Source organism: Terrapene carolina, unplaced genomic scaffold (assembly GCF_002925995.2).
Source record: "Terrapene carolina triunguis isolate 2854851 unplaced genomic scaffold, T_m_triunguis-2.0 Scaffold1018, whole genome shotgun sequence".
NCBI lineage: Eukaryota > Metazoa > Chordata > Testudines > Emydidae > Terrapene > Terrapene triunguis.
The window spans coordinates 597,995-619,438 of NW_020665369.1; the positions used below are offsets into that span (position 1 = coordinate 597,995).

General features: G+C 43.8%; 1 protein-coding gene across 1 annotated transcript in view; it reads right to left on the reverse strand.

Moving 5' to 3' along the window:
* Positions 1-21,444, reverse strand: part of UBN2 (ubinuclein 2) — a 94,675-nt gene that overhangs the window by 3,009 nt on the left and 70,222 nt on the right. Inside the window, exon 15 of the mRNA XM_024213112.2 lies at positions 689-935. Within this exon, the coding sequence (XP_024068880.1) occupies positions 689-935 (247 nt within the window). The remainder of the gene's footprint in view (positions 1-688; positions 936-21,444) is intronic.

Sequence of the window (21,444 nt, forward strand, 5' to 3'; positions counted from 1 at the left end):
CATGTGGAATAAAGGGCCAATGGGTTAACATCACCAAAAGTTGGTCCATTCAGTCATGTGTTTTATTCAGTACCCGAGCAGGGGGCATGTTAGAAATGCAATCCTTTGGACTATTTCAGTACACAGAAAGGTCCTATTGCCTCCAATAATAATCCAAGTGGAAAATCTAAAGGCTTTTTCTACACTAGGAGATAATCAATCCTGTCCTGGTCAACATTCCCCTTTGCAGTTAAAAATGGTTCTAGTATCAGACGCTCTGTGTGAGCGGCTACTGAGGGGAGCATACCTGTGACCTTGACCAACTGTCTTTGCATTACCAGTCTTTTGATTCATTGCTTTGTAAAACTTATAGCACAGAAACTGCTCTAATAAAACTGTGTTCTCTCTTCTAAAAAGGTGGGACAAACGAATACAAAAAGCAAGTTCAAATCCTACTGTATACTATGAACATGTTAGTGCTGGTCATCTTCTTGAAGAAAATTGTGACTACTTTTTAGAATCATACACAACTAGAGACTTATTATGTAACACATTATAACACTGTACTTTGCCCAGTCCAACTTTAAAGGAACTCAGGCAATGGTGTTTCCATCACTTCCTTCCCAATTTGAGTTCGCAAAGTAAGAAGTAAGGAAGGATGCAGTTACCGCTGAATTAGATTGCAGTGTGAATAACTAGTTTCGCTTACTCTGAGCTAGGCTGTGGTGGAAAGCCGCTGAGGTAGATCCCGAGGTGGTTGTTACTCCAGCTGTGTCCGTCCCAAAGCCAAGCAGCTCCAAGGGAAATTGGAAGGGTACAGTCACAGGAACAAGGCCACCCAGCATCCCAAAAGGGGTCAATGGTGCAGACGTCACATTCTGATTGGTTACAGACAGGGGTGATGTCATAAGAGTCAGAGGTGAGGCATTTGCCAGTAACGATGCTCCTGCTGTTGACTGTACAGAGACAGGGGTTACAAATAATAACAAACAAATTTTTAAAAGTATAACTGTAGCACCTAGGAGCCCTAGTCATGGACCAGGACTCCACTGTGCTAGGTGCTGTACAAACAGAGAAAAAACATCAGTTCCTGATCCGAGGAGTTTACAATCGAGGCCTTACTGGGACAAAACCAAGAATAGAAAGCTAACAGAATTTAAAGAATTGAAATGTTTTTGTTATATCTGGTGTTCCTTAAAATACCAAGCTGAACTCCTTAAAAGTATCTGCTATCAATGTTTGAGTTTTTCCTTCACATTGTTGGCTTGTTACATAAGCACAGTTTTCACTTTTATAAGATTCAGGCATAATGACATTCTTGTTCATCTCTTGTGATTGTAGGGTGACCAGAGGGCAAGTGTGAAAAATCAGGATGGGGGTGGGGGTAATAGGTGCCTATATAAGAAAAAGCCCCCAAAATCAGGACTGTACCTATAAAATCGGGACATCTGGTCACCCTATGATTGCCTTCAGTCTAGGCATAACACCATTTCTTTGTTGGTTGTACACGAGGAGATTACTCAGAGCTCTAAAGAAGAAATTTCCCATTAATTTTTTGCATTGTTATTTTTAATTTAGTAAGAGTAGCTCTGAAATTTTTGGAGGCATGGAACCTCTTCCCCTTCAAAACATACTTTGAAAACATTGAGTACAGCTTTTTGATTTCATAACAAGATACTTACAATAAGGAGTCCTGAAAGCCACAACTCTATTTAAAAATGGCTCAATTTCAAGAGATACATGGCACTGCAAATAAGTGGCCATAATCACACTAATGAGAATTTCAGAAGGAAGGCAGGAAAAAAAAACCTTGCTCAGAGAAAATATAATCTCTGCATACCATTTGATATCCAAATTACATTTGTGTTAATTTCATCTCCAGGTTGGAAGCAAGAAGAGCCAAGAATATTCAGGTTTCAATACCCTCCAAAATGCATTAGCCTACCATCTAAATACCAGCAACTGTCCAGCTCATTATAGTTACCAATTCTGCAAAGACACAGAAGTCATAATTCCCTGCCATTGCACAGGCTTTAGGCATTAGTGTACCTCAGTCCCTCCTATTCTCTGCCTCTGGCACACAGTCTCCTGTGGGCTGTAATACTTGGTCTAATTTTGGTTGTTGGCTTTAGTGTGAGAGTGCTGGTGGCCTGTGATATATAGGAGGTCAGGCTAGATCATCTGGTGATCCCTTCTGACCTTAAACTTTATGACTAATCTCCTCCAACTGTTTTCTTGTGAAATGTCTGAGAAACGGAGACGAGCTTTCCAGCACATTCAAAAGTAAACAAATCCAGGCTCTGGCAGAGTAAAGGGCAGGGAAGAACATTCCGGGACTGAAGACATATACAGAGAGAGTTCCAGCTCAAGTGCCTCTGATCTCACCTACAGCTGCAAGGCACAATGAAAGAGGTGACCTCTGGTAACTCAGACCCAAGCCATTTACAGCTTTAAAGGGTCAAAACCAACAGCACTTCATGAAGCAGCAGTAGGACAAGCTATCTCCACTTAATAATCAGGCTGCCATTATTTTGGACTAGCTTCAGCTTTGAATGATTGGCACTGAAGCTTGGTGGAGAGTAGGCTGTGTACTGTTGGTGGCTTGCGGCGGTACATAAGGTTCCCTTTGGACTCCGAAGAGGATTCTTCTCTCGGCGACAACGGTGGAGTGGTACCCAATTCTGCCTCTATATGGTGCCAGGGATCTGGGGACTGGTGGCATGCCAGAAATAGGGATGCTGGGATCAGGTAGGGCTTGCTCCTAGATGGTGCTGGGGGACCCAGTGCCAGGAAGGTGCCTGACGCACCCTGTTCCCTCCTGCTTCCAGACACTGGAGCTGGTAGGTGCCCCACTGGGGTTGGCGGAACCGGAAGAGAGAGAAGGTCCCTAGCCGCCTGAAAAGCCTCTGGGGTCGATGGTACCATCAGTCTGTTAGCACCATGCTGGCTTCCTTGTGTCTATGTAGGGTCCCGCACCAGGTTCAATGCCCTTGGCGTTGGTCCGGGGGTAGAAGAGTGGCCCAGCATGGGTCTCACTAAACTCTGTTCTCGCCACTTGCCTCTCTTCTGCACCAATGAGCGCCCTCTCAGTGTGCTGCTTCTTATGTTTCTTCCTCAGCACTGGAGATGGAGAATGGTGACGGGAAGAGCTCAGTGCCGGGGGAGCACTTCACATCGACGCCGAAGTACTCGGCGCCAAATCGGAGCGGCTTGGCTTTGAGACCGGTCTGAGGGCAGCTTCCATGAGGATAACCTTCAGTCTGATGTCCCCCTCTTTCTTGGTGCAGGATCTGAAGTCCCAACAGATCTGGTACCTGTCCTTCACGCGAGTGTTGCCCAGGCACTTTAAGCAGCTGGAGTGCAGGTCACTCACGGACATAGGCTTGCCACAAGAGGCACAAGGCTTGAAGCATGGGGATTGGGGCAGGCCCAGCCCCTGGGGCGAAGAAGTCCCTCTACAATAGGAACTAACTATTCACACTAAATATATACACTAAAACTGCTTGAAACTATATACACTACACTATGACAACCACAAATGTAGAAAAAGTCTGAAAACCACTAGGAAGAAGCCTTTCTGAAGTAAGAAAGACTGTTCCAACGACCACCATGGGTGGTAAGAAGAAACTGCGAGGGTGCGGGGCCAGCAGGACACCTTATACCAGCGCATAAGCGTGCAGCTCCAGAGGGCGCTAGAGTGGCCCAATGGATACAAGAGAAAAATCTCCAGCAATGGGGCACGTGGTGCACACACACCTAAGATGGAAGGGACCTGAGCAACCACTCGAAGAAGAAAAATTACTTTTCAGAGATGGCTGCTAGGTGCCAACACCACCATTGCCATAGATTTTATGGCCATAAAGACCATATTTTTTGATCTGTGCTGACATCCTGCACAACACAGGCCATAAAATTTCACCAGCTGATTCCTGCATCAAACCTATAACTTCTGGTTCAGCCACATCATCTTTTAGAAGGATATTCTGTCTTGATTTAGTTACTTCAAGCAACAGAGAATCCACCAATGGCTAATTACTCTAACTTAAAATTTTGTGCCTCACTTCAAATCTGAGTTGGTCAAGCTTCAGCTTCCAGCCATTTGATCTTTTTATGTCTTGTCTGCTAGATTAAAAAGCCTTCGACTATCAGAAATCTTCTCCCCATGAAGATAGCTAGACAGTGATCAAGTTATCCGGATCCAACCGTCTCTTGGATAAGCTAAATAGATTGATCGTTAATGTCCCACTATAAAACAGATTTTCCAGACCTTGAATTGTTCTTGTAGCTCTTTTCTGAATCATTTCCAATTTGCCTTTTTTGAAGCATGGACACGGAACTGAACACAGTACTCCAGTAATGGTCTCACTAATGCCATACATCTCTTCCTACTCTACTCAATATTCCCCTGCATATACAGCCAAGGATTGCCTTTGCTTTCTAAGTAGCTGCATTGCATTGTGAGCTCACATTCAGTTGGTTATCCACCATGACCCTGAAGTCCTTTTCTTCAAATCACAGTCACCCAAAATACATTTTCCCATCCTGTAAGAGTGACCTATATTCTTTGTTCCTGCATGGATTTAGCTGCAAACACATGTTTGAGTGAGCCCAGCTTACCATGCAATCCACATTGCTCTAAAGAACTAACCTGTCCCCATTATTTACTGCTCCACTGATTTTAGTGTCATTTACAAACGTTACCAACAATGAAGTTTTCTTCCAGATCATTGATAAAGATATTGAATACTTGCTCAAGATAGTTAAATCCAAAGCAGACTGCAAAGAGTTACAAAGGGATCTCACAAAACTGGGTGACTGGGAACAACATGGCAGATGAAATTCAATGCTGATAAATGCAAAATAATGCATACTGGAAAACAATTCCAACTAAACATACAACATGATGGGATCTAAATTAGTTGTCAACACTCAAGAAAGATCTTGGAGTCATTGTGGCTAGTTCTTTGAAAACATTTGCTCAATGTACAGCGGCAGTCAAAAAAGTTAACAGAACGTTAGGAACCATTAGGAAAGGAATAGATAATAAGACAGAAAATATCAATGCCATTAAATAAATCCTTGGTATGCACACTCCTTGAATACTGTGTGCAGTTCTGGTCATCCCATCCTAAAAAAGATTATTAGAATTGGAAAAAATACAGAAAAGGGCAACAAAAATGATTAGGAGTATGGAACAGATTCCATATAAGGAGAGTTTAAAAAGACTGGGGGACTGGTCAGTTTGAAAAAAGAGATGACTGAAGGGGAATATGATAGAAGTCTATAAAAATCATGAATTGTGTGGAGAAAGTGTTATTTACCCCTGACGTCACCCAATGAAATTAATAAAGCGGCAGATTTAAAACAAACCTAACGAAGTACTTCTTCACACAACACACAGTCAACCTGTGGAACTCTGACAGGGGATGTTGTGAAAGCCAAAAGTAAAACTGGGTTAAAAAAACGATTATGTAAGCTTATGGAGGATAGGGCCATCAATGGCTTCTAGCCAAGATGGTCAGGGACACAACCCCATTCTCTGGGTGTCCCTAAACCTCTGGCTGCTAGAAGCTAGGACTAGACAATAGGATGGATCACTAAAATTGCCCTGTCCTGTTCACTCCCTCTGAAGCACCTGGCACTGTCCACTGTTGGAAGACATAACACTGGGCTATATTTACCACTAGTCTGACCCAGTATGGCCATTCTTACATTCTTGTGCATAGTATTGGACCAAAACCAGATTCCTATGGGACTCCACTAGAATTATTGCCATTGGACTCCGATTCCCCATTTTCAATTCCTTTGAGAGCCATCAGTTAACATGTTATTAATCCATTAAATATGTATGGGACTGGTTTTGTATAGTGCTAATTTTTTTAAATCAGAATGTCGTGATATCAAGTCAAATACTGTTCAGAAGTCTAAGTTACTTCAATTACCGTTGTCAATCGAACACCGTCTGATCTGATGGATCAGTACAGGATTGTGTATGTAATGTGGACCACTAAGGACAGAGTTCAAGACAATTACATTGCTTTTTTCCCCACTTGATCTCAGATTGGTCATACAAGAAAACTTTGATATTCTCAACAAGAGCTCGGTGGACAAAGGAGACAAACCTCCATACTTAATCTGGAGAAGCTAAAATAATCAGAACGATCACACCCATAAGGTATGAAGGTGCTTGAACCACTGTCAACTTTCTGGTATCACTCATTGCTGGGTGGTTGTTTTAAGGGGCTGGGGGTTATTATAAAATATAAACTTTCATTTAAAACAAGTTACTAGCTTCCCTCATTGTGAAGAAAACCTTCCCAATGTGAACGGCAATTCTGTCCTGAATCTACAGACAGACTGAACCACCACCACCACCACAGCAAAATGTGATCCACATTATTATTCTGAAACCTAGTTGTGTTCATCCTTTAAATATTACTATAAATGGATCACTGCCAAACATAACATGCCTCTACCAAAGGGCTCATCAACTAAAGGCACAAGTGAAAACAAGACCGGGGAGGAGACACAGTTGGCTTTAGTACTTTCTTGATACAGAAGTTGAGGGGAGATTATTGTTTATTAATGGGAAAGGTATTTCAGACCTATCAGGTGGTGCAGAAAGCACCAAAGAAGGTAGTGGAAGGAGATGAAGGCAAAAAAATGACCAGGGTGAAATTATTGAGAACCATAAAGGTGAAGAGAAGCTTGAACTTCATACAGGAAAATAGCAGGAACTATATAGCAGGAAAATACAGAAATTTGAGAAGCAAGAGACATGGTCAGGAAAAGGAAACTGCATTTTAGATTAACTGGAACAGGAAGATATCCAAGTCTGACAAGCTGGAGAGAAGGTTGCAGTAACTATGTTGATATTCAAATGGTCATAATTTACTATTTTACATTTTAAGGGGGGGAAAAATCAAGCCAATGTAGTTATGCAATGTGGCTGGATGTTCCATTAATTGGAAAAGACATTCCACAGAAATAAAACTTCCAGCCTTCAGCAGGTAATAGCTTAATGGAGAAAGTATCAAGTATGAAATACCTATTCTTCCAGGAACCACAGGTTCATATTCTAACAGTCAACTCAATCAGCTCCTTATCCTTCTGAGACAGATAAATTGAGTGTCAGACAGTTTACTTTCTGTTCATCTGTAGAGAAAACCTTAATAATCAAGCTCCTGTCTGCTTCATGTGCATTTCAGTAGATTATGTGTATTTTTACTTGCACTGTACTTTTAACAAAAGTGCATGTGTCAGGGAACTGAAGCCTTTAATACTTTGTGTACATCCTGTACACATACATAATACATGCTTTGATTAGTTGGAGTTATACAATGTTGTATACGGTTTTCTTGATTTGAGGTGCAATAAACAGCATGTTTTAAAAAGCGTATTGCTGCTTATGACAGATAGCATATATACCCATCCCCACAAGTCATATGTTGTAAAATGCTTCAGCTGTTTAACAGAAAGTAAAGAATCTTTCTAGGTGTAACTGTAGGACTAATTTTTGGTTTAGGTAGGCAGAATGCAATTACCCTAATTGGAATTTGGCCAAATAACCAGAGCCATTGTCCCTACTCTTCCAAAAGTAGCATGGAATCTTTAACAGAGATGAGTGGTCAAGCATTCTATTTTACATCTCATTCTAAAGATGACACTTTGACAGAAACCCAGCACCTCACAACAGGATACTGTGCTATTGGTACAGTAACAGCTCAGTGGGAAGAATATCATTCACTAAATCATGAATACCTTTTATTTACAGAAGCCTGGGTATTCTTTAATAAAAATTAATAACTGTATTTTGCTCTTATATAAATGCTTTTCATCTGTAGATCTCAAAGCAATTTACAAAAGGAGGTATCAGGTCTACCCAGCAAGCCAGTGGCAGAACCGGAAATGGAACACAGGTCTTCCATGTCCCAGTTTAAGTGTTTTATCCACTAGATCACACAGTCTCCCAAAAATGAGTTGCTGGGTCTCCTCTTCGCAAGTTTCTAATGCAAGCTCTGATCAGGTACGACCACTTTGGTTTACATCTGAGGAGATTACAGCATAAAATGGAAGGGGTAAAAGCCATATGGTAAAACTAAGCAAAAAAACCCATACAGCACCAGCACTCCCAAGTATTACACTACAACCAGAATGCATACATCAGAATAAATCACTGAGAACAATAAGGGAAAATGTCAGTTTCAAGCTTGCAAGAGGGTGACTAAACAGAAAAAAAATAAAGCTATTTTGAAAGCTGGGAGAAGGATTTTAGTGCATCTTAAAAAATTTCAAATAAACTGCTGCTTTAGGTTCTACGGATGTGACATTAAAACACAACAAACTTTCTCAGAGCCCTCTGATCAATACCATGGGTACACAACGGCACTTTGTTTAAAAGGATTTCTTTGTTCACACTTTCAAAGCAGACTTGAACAGTTGGCTTGCTGGCTGGTTTGTAAGTGCTGCAAGTTTATACTGGCTGGATGAGTTAATGAATAAGAGGAGGTTACTTACCTGTAACTGGAGGTTCTTCGAGATGTGTGGTCCCTATTTGTATTCCAATCGTGGATGTGCGTGCAGGCCATGCGCCAGAGGGTTTTTGTAGCAGTGTCTGTTGACCCACACGTCATGTGTCTCCTTGTGCTCCCAGCCAAGGTTATAACAGGCCGTGCGGGTCGACGCCTCTCCAGTGACCCTTTTACCGCTGATAACGTTAGTCCACAGCAGAGGGGATGGAGGGCAGTTATTGGAATACAAATAGGGACCACACATCTCGATGAACCTCCAGTTTCAGGTAAGTAACCTCTTCTTCTTTGAGTGATGGTCCTTGTATGTATTCCAATCGTGGGTGAGTAGCGAGCAGTAATCAGTGTGGAGGTGGATACATGGATGCAGGAGGAAACGCAGCTTGTAGTACAGTACAGTACACGGCAGCGTCCACAGCCGTCTGCTGTGGCCTCCTCCCTGAGGTGCTTTCTGAGGTGAAGTTGTCGCACCTCCCAGCTCTGTGGTGGGAAAAGCAAACAGCGATATGGGCTTCCCTGAGGCAGCAGAGACAGTGTTGGTGCTCATCATTCATGGAGAACGAGCGAAGGCAGGAAACACAGTTCTTAAACCCAGGATTGGAAGGCATAGTCCATGGGAGGAGGAGGTGGTCGAGGTCAGACGCCAACCAGGGAAAACTATCACTAAGTAAATATCAGAATTATGTAAAACTATCTACACTACAAAAAACAACGAAGAAGAACTATATAGGCGGTAGAATAAAAGCTCTCTTAGTGTAAACACTAAGATCGCAGAGGAACAGGGGTTCTAACTCCAGCCATGTGGCAGTAAGAGGGAACTGGAGAGGCATCAACCTGTATGGCTTATCATAACCTTGGCTGTGAGCACAAGGTTACACATGAGCAGGTCAATGGAGACTGCTACGAAAACCTACTGTCTCTGGTGCATGGCATGCATGCGCACCTACAATCGGGATACACAATAGGGACCATCACTCAAAGAATGCAGGCTTTGGTTTCATTTCCTCATCCCTACAAACCTTTGGAAATAAAACATCATCCTTCATTTTGGATACAGTGGGCATGATTCTCCACTTCTGGTGCATTAGGGATTCTGGTGCCACTCTGGCAGTGCAAAACAGCCCTTAAAGATAGGTTAACCAGCCACAAGTTGGCCCATCACCCCAACGTTGGGGGAATCTCACTTGGCATAGGGCCACTATCTTCCTTCTGGACACTGGGACAGGGGCATGGCCAGTGTTCCATTATGCCTATGATTCAAATTATGAGGTTGGCTTAAAAATCTGTTTATTTTTCTTCACTTTCTGATTTCTGAGCCTTTAGGTTACACATGGGTCACATTTTTAAGCTTTTCTCCACCAACATGAAGGCTAGAAACTTGCTTAAAAAAAATGTAAGCTGAGATTTTTATGTAATAACATGACTCCAGGAACTGGAGCTTTAAGTAAAATACCTAACACTGTGAGATTTGCGAAACAATTGTGAAAGCTGACAACACAATTATGGTTGTTGAGGACCACTGGCTGCTGGAGTAAATTAGAGCGTGTATGTTGGGGACTGGACTGGTGCCTGATGGTCAGGGCGGGGAGTACAAAGCTACCCTTGTCCCTACCCTGATTTTCACAGAGTGCTCCTTGGACAGACCCAAAGGTAAGGGCCAGAGTGTGTTTGATGTGGAAAACATTAGCCTGGGGAGTCGGCAATAGGGCTTAAAAGGCTTACAAGTAATACACATCTCAAACACACAATCGCCTTTATTAAATGAGGATTTCCATGGACCAAAAGGATCTGTGAGTGGGGTGGGGATAGAGGACAATGCCTCACACCACCCAACAGCAATTCCTGCAATCAAATAGAGTTCTACAAGACCAAAATGTTGTTGTGAATGTAAATAGATATAAAGCAATAAAAGGGCAGGCGACAATAGTAGGGCAGGGGGATATGGAGGGTTTAAAGAGGAAGTTTCCAGAACCCAGACAGTGTGATGTAGATATTCCCATCTGACACAAGGGAGAAGAAGAAAAGACATACATATATTTAAAAATCTATCATCTAGGTTTCTTATTAATTAGAGAAGATGACGACACTGTAGAAAAGCTAAATGATTTCTCTCCGGTTTTCAGCATGGAGGATGTTTGGGAGATGCCTCCCCCATTCCCAGTAATAAAGATGAAGCACTGTCAGAGATTGAAGTATCAAAAGAGGAGACACCTGAACACACTGATAAATTAAACAAGAAGTCTACAGGATCAGATAGTGTATATCCACCGATTCTGAAAGAACATCAGAATGAAGTGGCTACGTGGTTCAAAAATATGCAATCTCATCCAAATGAGCAACTGTACCTGAGGAATGGAAGATAGTAAATGTTGCACCTATAATTAAGAAAAAGATATTAGATATCATCCTAGAAGTTACAGAACAGTGAGCCTTACTTCAGTACCAGGCAACTTGGTTGAAAAGATAATTTAAAAGAGAATTATTAAACACTTATCAAATTCATCTATGAAGGAACAGGCCAGCACAACTTCCTTAAAGATGTCATGCCTTCCCAATCTACAGAAATTCTTCATGTGTGTTGCGAAAACGGTGAATAAAAGAAAACCAGTTGACAGTTTATTTGGAATTTAAAAAGCCTTTGGAATTTCAAAAAAGCTTTAAGTAGCCACAGCGTACATTGTAAAAGTACTCTCAGGCATTAGAAATTGGCTAAATCCTTATCTATATTAAAAGCTGCATCTGTTTAAAATCACACCTTTAGTTGAAGTTAAATTGGAGAAACTCTGAATGTAGGGAAGGCTAAGAGACAAATATGAACAGTAAGAATAAACTCTTACTCTTTGCTATGGCCAACGTTTAATCAGTAAGTCCCCAAAGATCGATACTAGTGTGGACAGGACTCCTGTCCGGGAGTGTGCGAGCCTCTTGCACATACCAGCATGACGAGGAACAGCTGTCAGTGAGCCTGGTGCCCACCCCAGTTGGCAGGGCTGAGGGCAGCACAGCCACGCTGGAGGAGCTGTCTGGGCTAGGCGCTTGCTCCTGCAAGCAGTGGCCTGACATGCTGCTGCTTTCGCCTCTGCAGTTCCTGGCCTGATTGCTGGCCATGGCCCTCCTGGTCTCTCTCATTGTCACTAAAGCCCCGCAGCATTATGGATATAAATTGTGTATCCGCACAGGGCCTTATACATGGACCACTAATTCAATCTTGTATGGCACGCTACTTTTTCACAAGCCTTTCAATAGTTTTTTATTTTTATTCTGGAATTTCTCATTCTGAGAAAACGCACTGAACACTTTACATTTTAATTTTCCATTGTAAGTGGTACCAACTCTCTTAGAATGCTGAAAATAAGTGTCCCTTATTTTTGTCCTCCTTTCCCATATTTTTAGTTGACTTGGAAATTAACTATTTGTTTGCTTCTTTGTGTATTAACAGCAATTCCAACAGAGCAAAAAAAAGTGCGCTCATACATATAATCCAATCCTACAATTCTCAACTGGGGTTGAATGCAACTAATAACAGTGTTAGTTAATTGCTTCTACTGAGTCAGAGAGCACAAGCAATTGGTTTTTTGTTGGTACTATTTTTCAAACAGCTGCATGACATTTTCTTAAACGGGATATTCATTAAAAGAGGAGCTAGTAGTGACCCCAGTATTAGGTTACCTGGTTTTACATTATAAAACTTTCAACTTTTTAAAGACGTTCTAATACCTCCATTATTTGCATCAGGCCTTTACAAATTTGGCAGGGAGAAAGCCCTCGTGATAGAAAAGTCTGTTTTCTTTGTCTCACAAAATTCATTCAGTTTTAACTGAGATGTAAGTTATTAAAAATGACCATTTCCCTTCTGTCACTTACACTCCTCAGAAAAATTTTGATAGCACACTAAAACATAACTTAAGAACCATTCTAGAGAGCTGGGTTCATGCTGCCATCAAGCAGCAGCAACAACACAAACCAAACGGGAATGGTTGGGTGCTACTTGAGCACTGAGCCAGGCTCCTCCCCGGCCCATGGACATGAAGAAAGAAAATTATTTAATTGCATATGTTTACCAATGCTAGGAATCTGGTAATAAGAGAAATCAGAATTTAAACATTTATGAGCATAAATTCAGCCTAGTTGGTATTGCTCAAACCTGGTGGGAAGAGTCACATAATTGAATGTTAAAATCAATGGTTATAAACTATTTACGGAGCACTGATTGGGCAAAAGGGGAAGGGGTCAAAAATGGCATTAACTGTTTTTGAGTCACTGACAACTCAGAAGAAAATGATCCGGAATGCTTACAGATCAATATCCTAAAAGATAAAGCAAAAGATGGGGTACTAGTTGTGGTTTCCTACAGACCACCAAAATCACACTAGAGAACACTTGACTGGCTCCGTAAGCATTATCTATACTGTGTTGGAAAGAAAGCTGGATTATTATGGTGGACGTCAATCTGAGTGACATGTATTTACAGTCTCATGATGCCCATAGCAGGATAAGTGGTCTTTTAAAGGAGATGAAACCAGCCCCAACTGTGAAACTTTGCTCACCTCCCCAGGTGGAAAAGATTAGCAAAGTCACACGACAGGCAGATCATGTGTCTAAATCAGTCCTTTGGGGTCGAGATAAATATGTTACTTACACTATAGAAACTGTAGTTCTTTGAGATGTTGTAGTCAGCGTGGATCCCATTGTAGTTGCACATGTGCCGCTCATACATGAGATTGAATTCCTTTCATTAGTAGCATCTGCTGGGGCTGTGCACATGCCCGGAGTCTCCTTATACTCCTGCACAAGTGCATAAAAGAGGAGGATGGCTGCAATCCTCCTTCAGTTCTCTCACAATTCAAAGCCTGTGCAGCTGAGGACTCAGAAAAGCAGGGATGGAGGGCTAATTGTGGAATCCACACTGACTACAATACCTCAAAGAACCAGTTATGTAGGTTGAATAACAATATTTTCCTCATCAAATGTGTGTCAGTGTAGATCCCATTGTAGGTGGCCTGGAAAGCAGTATTCTCCTCTGCATGGCTAAGAGGACTATCAGTTCTGTTAATCAAATAAAGATTTAAAGATAGACGTTCTGGGTCTTCTGAACTTGGCATCTGCCCTAGCTGCCATGTCAAGTGCATAATGTTTAATGAAGGCCAGTGTGTTACATCACATAGCTGCCTTACGAATCTGTGAAATTGGCACATTTCTGAAGCAGACTGATGAGGTCCCCTATGTCCTGGTGGAGTAAGCCTTGACATTCAGAGGGAGAGCTGGTAACAGGTGGAAGTACACTGTGTAATCAACTTGGAAAGTAGCTGAGAAGAGATTAACTGGGCCATTTGATATACCTGATATGGCCACAAAGACAAGGAGGAGAGCTAAGGGCTCAGTCCTGTCTAGATAGTAGAGTAGGGCTCTGGAAGTGTCCAGGGTATGGAATTTTTCTCCTGGAGAGGAGTGAAGTTTTCAAAAGAAGTCTGGTAAGGTGATTGATAGTCTGATTCAGGTGAAATCTTCAAACTTGGGAATGAACTTGGGCTTTGTTCTCTTCACAGGGAAATGATGGTGATATGACATACACGGCAGTCCAGCCATAAGGGCTTGAATATCACTGACCCTGTGTTGACATAATGGTGACTAGAAAGACCATCTTGATGGTAAGGTGGTACGGTACACTGAACATTCTGATAGAGATTTGGAGGGAGGCTCCATGAGCTACAAGAGGATCACACTGAGGTTCCAGGAAGGAATGGGTCTCTAACTGGAGGGCAGGCATGGAGAAGGCTCTTGAAGACTCTAGATACTCTGGGGTGAGAGAAAACAGAATGTGACTCAACTGGTGCAAGATGCACAGATATTGCTGCTAGATGGACTTTGAGAGAGTGAAATGTCAGCCCTGACTGTTTCAAAAGTAGCACATAGTACAGGATCATTGGGATTGGGGCTTTGACCAGATTCACATAGTTCTAAGTTGGCCATATTAAATAAAAACCAAACCAAAACAAAAAAATGTTTCCATTTCACAGAGTAGGTTCTTCCTGTGGAAGCCTTCCTGCTCTGCATAAGACTCTCTTGCACCTGTCTGGAGCATTCCCTGTCAGTGATACTCATCTAACAAGCTGTCAGATCCAGCAACTGTGGGTCCAGATGCAGCATCTGACACCTAGATACTATGTCTGGGTAAGAGGGGAGGCAAATGGGAGGTTGGCTGGACATCTAGTGTAAGTGTGATTGCCAAAACTGTCTTGGCCAGCATGGGGCTATCATGACAGTGACCTTGTCCCATCTGATCTTGGATATTATCCTGGGGTTCAGGGGAATCAGTGGGAAGGCACAGAGGAGAGCATGAGACCACTCAAAGAGAAAAGTGTCTGGCAGAGATCCTATACTCATGTTGCCCCCTAGAGCAAAAGGCTTCACATTTGGCGTTCTCTGCTAAGGTGAATAGGTCTATGATCAGGGTACACCACCTCCGGAATATCAGTCCAGGCTGGATTTCTGCAGTGACCACTAATGGTTGGTTACCATGTTTCTGCTCAAGAAATCTGAAATGTTGACCCCTGGGGGATGAAGAACTAGTGATAGGTGATGCATGGAGGTATTGTCTATCAGGATCTGCACTACAGAGTTCCAGGTAGGAACACAATACTGGCTAGCCTAATGGCCCTTAGCTCTAGATCATTCCTGTGGGGATTGGTCTGGCTTTGAGCAGGGGGTTGGACTAGATGACCTCCTGAGGTCCCTTCCAACCCTGATATTCTATGATTCTATGTTTAATTTCAGATGATTTGGGAACTACACTTCTCATATTTGGAGGTGATTCTGGTGGTCAGCCCAACCTGTCCCTAAGGCATCCATAATAAGCGTCACTGTCAAGGAAGGGGCTGAAAAGGACAGTTAATTCCTCACATTCACGGTAAGTTCTAGCAGACTGGGGGTGGTACTGTAACTAATCCGTAAGTATGGTGTTTGTCTAGGGAGTACACTGTTCTTTGCCTGTGGTCGTTACAGCACAGGCTAAGTCTGGAAAGTGACATCACATTAAGTATACACTGGCATGTGTCCTAGAAGTGCTAGGCATGTGTGAACTGTCATAGATGGTCTCACCCTTGTCTCATGTAAAAGGGACCTGAATCTGTCTTCCAGCAGGTATGCTCATGCTGCCTGCACGTCAAGTTGTGCTCCTATGAATTCTGTCGCCTATGATGGTGAGATTTGCAATTTTTCATAGTTCACCAGGAGCCTTAATAGAGAGACTAGGGATAAACAACTTACTCCATGGCTGTCTGCCTCATCCTGGGGCTTTCCCCTGAGCCTGTTGTCTAGGTATGGGTAGATATGAAGTCCCTACCTCCTCAGATGTGCTGATACTACTGCCAGGCACTTGGTGAATAGTCACAGTCTTGTGGAGAGTCCAAAAGGTAGAACTCTGTATTACTAATGTTTGAGTACCACCATAAATCTTTGACACTTCTGCAAACTGAGTGAATAGCAACATGGAAGTATGTATCATGCAAGTCAAGAGTCATGAACCAGTCTTGAGCTCGGAGAAATAGAATAATGGAGGTGTTACAAGCCTGAATCTGAGGTGACTTATGCATTTGTTCAGTCTCCTGAAGGCTAAATTAGGACAAAGTCCTCCTTTCTTCTTTGGAATGAAGAAATACCCAGCAGAGAAGCATCTTCCCCTTTATTCCTGAAGCACCTCTTCTATGGCTCCTACCCAGAGAAACAAGGCCACTTCTGTTTGTAAAAGGCTCCTGTAATGTCTTAGTAAGTGTAATGCACTGACTTATTTAACTAGGAGTGCTTGGCAAGTGGCCACTCACAGCTGGAGTAATGTTGAGGTGTAGGACTTTCTCCTGAACAGATACAATTGTTTGGGATCTTTATCTATTGGTGTGTTCTTGACCAAATGTAATTTCTCTTGGGCGGGGGAGACTACTAGAGAGCCAGGGAGGGGATGCGAATAAAAATACTCACACCTGGAGGGTGACACCTGGTATCCTTTTTCAATACATTTTGCCATGGGTGGTACAATGGCTGGTGTTTGCATAGAGCTTTAGTTTGGTCTAGTAATCCCTCATTTATAGGGATAGCAATTTGGGCAGGGCCTGTAGCTGACAGGATATTGAATAGTCTGTGATACTTCTCCGATGTGACCAAAATCTCCATCTCCAATATGTCTTCAAATTGTAATAGGAGCTCCTGAAATGCTTTAATATTTTCCAATGTCTGTATTGGTGCCAAGGCAACTGCCTCATCAGGCAATGAGAAGAGGTCTTTAGGAGGCAACACTGGGTGTTAGTGGGTCTCTGCCTCCAGATCCCATTCTTCTGGGTATTCTGGTGTCTGGGGCCTTGTCAATGAAGCTGTAGTGGAGGGAGATGATCGTTTCTCTCTTGAAGGGGGAAAGTGGCTCCTCAAGGAATGGGAAGACTGAACCCAGTAGCCCCAGAAGGGTAATGGAAGCATACCATACAGGTAGGAGGGTGATTGATAGGCAGAAGAACTCTCCTGGTAATGCCACTCAGGGATGGTATGGGACATGACTCTTCTTGGTGTGTGAGAAAAAGTGTGCTCCGATGATGAGGAGTAACAACAGTATAGCCCTGTCAATGCCAGAGCTCTTGTCTGTACTTGTAGGTATCTTTATGTCAATGACTATTTCCACTACTCATTTCCCCAGTTCTGGGATCGGTGCTGGTAATGGGCCTCTGGTACTGGGTCTGGTATCAAAGGAGTCTGCTACAATGCAGTTTGCTCTAACACATTTTTCTTCGGTCCTGAGCTTCGGAAGATTTATTCAACAATACCTTCTGATGCCTCTCTGCATGGCATGGGAGGAGACAGAGCTCTTCCTCAAACTCCTACCCAGATGTTCTGGGCAGCATCTGACAGTGATCTGTTTCAACATCTGAGGCAATGCCTTAGATATCTATGGCCTCAATATCTATGTTGCTGTCAGTGCTTTTGCTTTGCTCAGTGTGGCTGTCTCTGCTGAAGTCTTAGGGGGTGTCACCTGCCTACTCATTGGAGCCCTGGTTGGTGCAGGTTTGGCTGGTTCCTGAGCCTGGATTTTCTGGGTCTGATGCCATCCTCCTAGATTGTTCTAAGAGATGAAGCTTAAGCTGTGTGTCCCAAGATTTTCTTGGGATGTAGGATTCACCCAGGCAAAAGGAGGCACCTGTAGTGCTCATCTTTAAGTGGGATAAATCTGTCACACAATGGCAGGGCTTGAAGCCCACTAATTTTGATTCTTCCATCTTATACAAGGCAATCTACAGAGGGGGTTCTGGTCAAAGGATTTCAATCTGGACAAGGCTAAAGGAGCCCAAAAGGTTAAAAGTAAAGTTTTAAAGGTTGCTCTGGAATTTTTCAGAGGTTTTGATGAAACCATGCTAGAATTGTCAGCAGATAGGACGGCGCTAGGTTCAGTCTCGCTGCTGTGGGTGCTAAAAGGGATCTGAAGGATGGTCGCAGCTGCCCCACCCTTTATGCCCTTGTGTGGGAGCATGAGGCAGTTCAGCTCAGGGTGCATGTGCAACCCCAGACAGACACTGCTAATGGAAATAATTCAGTCTCACATGTATGTAGGCATACATGCACTTCATGCATGTGAGACTGAATTATTTCCATTAGTGGGATTCACCCTGACATATACCTGAAGAACAGAATCCTGTGCAGAGCCAAAGGGAAGAGAAGAAAAGATTTCAGTTAGAAAGCCCTGGGAGCTGCTGCTCAATAGAGAGCAAGGAGAGACTCCAAAGAGCCGAGAAAGGGCTTAGGGAGAGACTGAGCAGAACTTGGGAAGTACTAAAAGCTGGGCCCAAAGGGTGGGCTGAAGAGTGTCTAAAACTTGAAGACAGACCCTCAGGGTCTGGGGTGGAAGACTTTTGTATTCCGACCTCCAGTCTGGACTGTTTGCTGTAGTGACTTGGCACTCCAAATAAGTCATTAAAGAAAAAGTGCACCTTACTCATTTGGAGGGCCAAGTCATTGCAGCAAACAATGCAGGGTGGAGGTAGGGAGATGCAACCTGAGTGAGGGGAAACCAAGGCAATGGCTACCCCAAAGCCAGACTGGGTAAGGCAGTGCTGCTACAACTGGTGTAGTTTGCAGAATTAATCTGACAAACCCCCTTTAGTAAAAAGAAAAGGATGGAGGACATTCTACAACTCCTGGAGAGCCAACAGAAGCAGGAAGATGCATGGCTGGTACCCAGGAGCTATGACAGGAACACCAATGTCACCAGCAAGAGACGAATGTCCTGGTGTGTTTCAGAGGTAGAAAACCTGTACATCAGAGGTTTGAGTGCCCTGGGTGGCAGTGCGAACACTGGGAGTGGGCTCAGGGAAAACAAACCTCAGGGGCATATATAAGAAGCAGAGGCACTGAAAGGCAGAGACATAGAGGGGTAAGGGGCTGCTTGAATGTTTCAGGTCTGGAAAGGTGGATCACTACTTCAGGAGGGTCTTCCCCTTTAAGACCTGTGAATATGGTAAGTAAGATAAAAGGAAATAAATCCCCAGGCAGAGAGGTGAAGATGGGGAAACACTATAACCTGCTGGCAGAAGCAACACAGCAGGAGAAAAAGGGGCCTTCTCTAACCAAGGGTGGAGAGAGGGGACTGGATAGAAAAACCAAGAGGAGGCTCTGTGAACAGGAGAGGACAAGAAGCTTAAGCTGGAAGCTGAACATAGCAAGCTTAGAGAGCTCATAGGGAAAGCAGAGCAGCTGCAGGCTTAGGCAAAGGACACCAAGCAGTGAAGAGAACTGGTTAGAGCAGGGGTGGCCAAACTGTGACTCCTTTACAGTTAAAGTGCAGCTCATGGAGCCCCCCAGCTCAAACCCTTTCCCCCCGCCCCCCATTCTCTGCCTATCAGACTGGGGGTGAGGGGTGAGCTCAGGGCTTCTGCCCTGCAGCGGGATGGCGGGACTAGTCATTTCTGGCAGAAGTCTCTGCTCCTCAACTCTCAGTAGGTACCCTCACCCCCCAGCAGCTTGAGTCACGCCCTCCACAGGCACACACCTCCTCTTACCCTCAGTGGCTCCTCCCTGCAGCTCCCAGGCATTTGCCATTGCTTCTTCACACAGAGCTAACAGCTGGGAGCTGCAGAGGCGGGCCACTGCTTTAGCTCTGTGAGGAGAGGCAGCAGCAAAAGCAGCAGCTCCCATCAGTTTGACGCTGCCTCTCCCCACGGCCGTAGTTCCCAGCTTGCCCAGCTCCAGCAGCTGCTATGCAGGGAGGGGGCCCGGTGGCAGCATGTGACTGAGCGAGGCCAGCAAACCCTGGTAAAAATTTGGGTGGGCACGTGACCCCATGTGCCACCACCCCCCCGCCACGCTGTCTCTGGCTTCTGCACAGCGAGGAGGGGTTCTCGATGCTTCAGCAACGCAGGGTGTGCCTGCCGGGGCTCAGGGCTTCAGCAGGAGCAGGACTGAAGCCCCAAGCCCTGGCAGGCTCTCGAACTTCTGAAGATTGTTGTATGCAGCTCAGAGGGTCAGTAAGTTTGGCCACCCAGGGTGACAGGAAAGAATGATCAGAGCCATGAAACATCTTATGGAGTGCGGTAAAACTGTAGGCACCAAGACCTTCATCGGTGGTGAGACATTCACCCTCTTGAGCCAGCATATGGAGAGGCAGCATTATCTGTGGGAGTTTTGACTTCAGTTTTTCAAAGCATCCAGGCAATAGCAGCATCAAGGAGGTCCAGCAACTAGAGTGGGTCAACTGCCATAGATACAGAAAGGAAAGAAGGCATGGGCACTGCCAATTGAGTGCACTGATTGTGAGCAAGTGGGACATGGAAGATGGGTTTGCCCTATATGAACAGTGACTGTAAGCCCTGCCTATTTGCACATAGCATCAAGAAAATGTGAGGCGGCCTAGAATACTAAAGATACTGCAGGCAGAGAAGCAAACTGTCTGGTGTCAGTGGAAATGAGGTTCTGGTAGATATTGAGAGCTTGCCTTGGGATGGGCAAGACTTTGGACAGTCACATGACAAGTAGGTCATGTGATTAAATCAGGTGGAGATAAAACAGAAGCCTGTGGAAAGCCAAAGGAAAGAGAAGGAAAGACTTCAGGCAGAAAGCCCGGGGCATGGCTGCTCACTAGAGAGTCAAAGGAGCAGCAAGGCTGAATAAGCAGCTCTAACACAGAGGCTCTCTGTAGCTCCCAGGCAGAGGGCCTGGGGCCTGCAGGAAGCGGGAGCCAGCTAGGAAAATTTGAGCAGAGAGAGCAAGTCTGCTAGAGGATAGCCTCAGCAAAGACAGGACTACAAACCCTGCACTAACGGTTGTGAGCAAGCGAGGAAGACTGGGTAGGAGTTCATGCTTCTTTGAAAACTTAGTTAATAAACACAGACCCCAAGAAGGGCTCTTACTCAATACATGAAATTTTATGTTGAAGTTACTAGGGGAACTGAAAAGAGAAACAGAAGTAGCAGCTAGCCTGAAACCAGAACAGGTAAGGTGGCCCTGCTATATGGCTAGTACTAAAACATTCTAGGAATTTCTAAAATTAAAGATTACAATTTCTTAACTCAAAATCTGTTGCATCTAACATGGGGCAATTCTATATTAAACCTCATCTTGACAGATAAAGTGGAATTGATCACAGAAATAAAACCTAGTGGTTGCTTAGGTGAAAGTGATCATGACTTGAGAGAATTGTATTTTTATGTGCAAACAGAAAGAAGTCCAAAAACCATTAATACAAATACTGGGTGCTTTAAAAGGCCAATTCACAAATCTGAAAACAATTATGACCCAAATCACTGGAAGAAAAATTTTTAGAGAAAAATGTGAATGATAATTGGGAACCATTTTAAGAACATTTTATTAAATGCCCCCCAAATCCACAAATAGAGAGGGGAAGGGGAAAAAAAAAAAAAAAGGACTACGTTGGTTAACCTGACTTATAGGGGAAGTGAAAGCAGCT